Source organism: Nematolebias whitei, chromosome 17, assembly GCF_014905685.2.
Source record: "Nematolebias whitei isolate Nwh7 chromosome 17, NemWhi1, whole genome shotgun sequence".
Classification (NCBI taxonomy): domain Eukaryota; kingdom Metazoa; phylum Chordata; class Actinopteri; order Cyprinodontiformes; family Rivulidae; genus Nematolebias; species Nematolebias whitei.
The window spans coordinates 42171719-42174698 of NC_056514.1; the positions used below are offsets into that span (position 1 = coordinate 42171719).

Consider the following 2980-nt stretch of genomic DNA (forward strand, 5'->3'; position numbering starts at 1 on the left):
TTTGTATTAAAAACACTTGTCTTTCATTGGTGGGATGAAATATGCTAATTTTTTGGGACAGGCCTTTTGGGTTTTCATGAGCTGTATGCCATAATCATCAGTATTAAAACAATTAAAGACCTGAAATATTTCAGTTGGTGTGCAATGAATCTGAAATATATGAACGTTTCATTTTTATCATTACATTATGGAAAACAATGACCTTTATCACAATATGCTCATTTTTTGAGAAGGACCTTTATATAATGTCACCATAATCAATGGAAGGAAGGAAAGTCACAGTTTCAAATTGTTTCCTAGCATTCAGAGTTAGACATGATTTATTTCCGAAAAAGAAACACAATTTTACTTTCAGTTTCTTGACCAAGTCTTTGGGAGCAATTATGGGTTCTAATAAAGTAATTACTAGTTCAATGGAAGCAATCACGAGTTCTGTGGGCATAGTTACGGGTTCTGTGAGAGCAGTTTCAAGTTCTATGGGAGCAGTTATGAGTTCTATGGGAGCAATTTTTGGTTCTAAATGAGGAGTTAGTTTTTTTTTTTTTTTGATTGTTATATTATAGTGATCAATAACTGGTTTGTCTCTCTGCAGTCGTCCCCTCCAGTCCCACCATGGCTGTGTCCAACTGCAACTCGTCTCATGGGGTTTTTTCCTTCTCGGCTGCAGTCAAACAGAAGAGCGCCTTTGCTCCTGTTGTCCGCCCACAGGCTTCTCCCCCTCCTCCCAATTGCTCTGCCAACAGTTCCAGTGGGCTGCAAGGTGAGACCACACCATGCTTCCTCACTTGTCTGCTCTGTTTATCCATCTGTCTTTCCTCACCAAATTTTCCATCCTCACCCTTCTGTCTTTCCTAAACCAATTGTCCATCCTCACCTTTCTATGTCCTCACCCATCTGTTAATCCTCACCAAACTGTCCATCCTCCATCTAACCCTATCCCTATCTTTCCATGAATAAAATCATTAAATGTGGATTATTGAACATCAGATCTGTTTCCTCTAAATCCCTGTTAGTTAATGAACTGATAACTGATCATCATATTGATTGATTGTGTCTGACAGAAACTTGGCTACAACAGGAGGATTTTGTTGGTATAAATGAATCCACTCCTGTTAATTATTTAAATGTTCATGTTTCTAGAATAACTTGTCGAAGTGGAGTTGCAGCTTCTATTTTTCAGTCAGGATTATTAATTAATACTAAATCAATTATTAGTTATAAAACTTTTGAGTCACTCACTGTTTCTAAGTCTGTCCCATTCTAAATGGAAAACGGATTGGCCACTCTCTCTAGTTGTTCTATATCGTCCACCAGGCGCTTACTCTGTTTTTGTCTGAATTCTCAGAATTATTAACTGACTTATTATTAAATACTGATAAAATCATCATAATGGGTGATTTCAATATTCATGTGGATGTTGAGAGTGATAGTTTAAGCATAGCCTTTAATAATTTAATAGAGTCATTTGGTTTTACCCAAAACGTCCGCACATCTACTCATTCTTATCATCACACTCTTGATTTAGTTCTGACCTATGGTATATACAGGTCCTTGTCAAAAAATAATCATATTGTGATAAAGGTCATTATTTTCCATAATGTAATGATAAAAATGAAACTTTCATATATTTCAGATTCATTGCACACCATCTGAAATATTTCAGGTCTTTAATTGTTTTAATACTGATGATTATGGCATACAGCTCATGAAAACCCAAAATGCCTGTCCCAAAAAATTAGCATATTTCATCCCACCAATGAAAGACAAGTGTTTTTAATACAAAAAACACCAACCTTCAAATAATCATGTTCAGTTATGCACTCAATACTTGGTCGGGAATCCTTTTGCATGAATGACTGCTTCAATGCGGCGTGGCATGGAGGCAATCAGCCTGTGGCACTGCTGAGGTGTTATGGAGGCCCAGGATGCTTCGATAGCGGCCTTAAGCTCATCCAGAGTGTTGGGTCTTGTTCTCTCAACTTTCTCTTCACAATATCCCACAGGTTCTCTATGGGGTTCAGGTCAGGAGAGTTGGCAGGCCAATTGAGTACAGTAATACCATGGTCAGTAAACCATTTACCAGTGGTTTTGGCACTGTGAGCAGGTGCCAGGTCGTGCTGAAAAATGAAATCTTCATCTCCATAAAGCTTTTCAGCAGATGGAAGCATGAAGTGCTCCAAAATCTCCTGATAGCTGCTGCATTGACCCTGCCCTTGATAAAACACAGTGGACCAACACCAGCAGATGACATGACACACCAGTGACTGTGGAAACTTGACACTGGACCTCAAGCAATGAGAATTCTGTGTCTCCTCTCTTCCTCCAGACTCTGGGACCTTGATTTCCAAAGGAAATGCAAAATTTACTGTAATCAGAGAACATAACTTTGGACCACTCAGCAGCAGTCCCAGGCGAGATGCTTCTGACGCAGTCTCTTGTTCAAGAGTGGCTTGACCTGGGGAATGTGGCACCTGTAGCCCATTTCCTGCACACGCCTGTGCACGGTGGCTCTGGATGTTTCTACTCCAGACTCAGTCCACTGCTTCCGCAGGTCCCCCAAGGTCTGGAATGGGCCCTTCTCCACAATCCTCCTCAGGGTCCGGTCACCTCTTCTCGTTGTGCAGCGTTTTCTGCCACACTTTTCCCTTCCCACAGACTTCCCACTGAGGTGCCTTGATACAGCACTCTGGGAACAGCCTATTCCTTCAGCAATTTATTTCTGTGTCTTACCCTCTTGCTTGAGGGTGTCAATGATGACCTTCTTGACAGCAGTCAGGTCGGCAGTCTTACCCATGATTGTGTTTTTGAGTAATGAACAAGGCTGGGAGTTTTTAAAAGCCTCAGGAATCTTTTGCAGGTGTTTAGAGTTATGTCGTTGATTCAGATGGTTAGGTTAATAGCTTGTTTAGAGAACCTTTTCATGATATGCTCATTTTTTTGGGACAGGCATTTTGGGTTTTCATGAGCTATATGCCATAAT

The 2980-nt window shown here is 40.4% G+C and overlaps 1 protein-coding gene across 1 annotated transcript in view; it reads left to right on the plus strand.

Moving 5' to 3' along the window:
• Nucleotides 1–2980, plus strand: part of LOC119423587 (transcription factor COE3-like) — a 188040-nt gene that overhangs the window by 157085 nt on the left and 27975 nt on the right. Inside the window, exon 17 of the mRNA XM_037690986.1 lies at nucleotides 593–760. Coding sequence (XP_037546914.1) covers nucleotides 593–760 — 168 coding nt within the window. The remainder of the gene's footprint in view (nucleotides 1–592; nucleotides 761–2980) is intronic.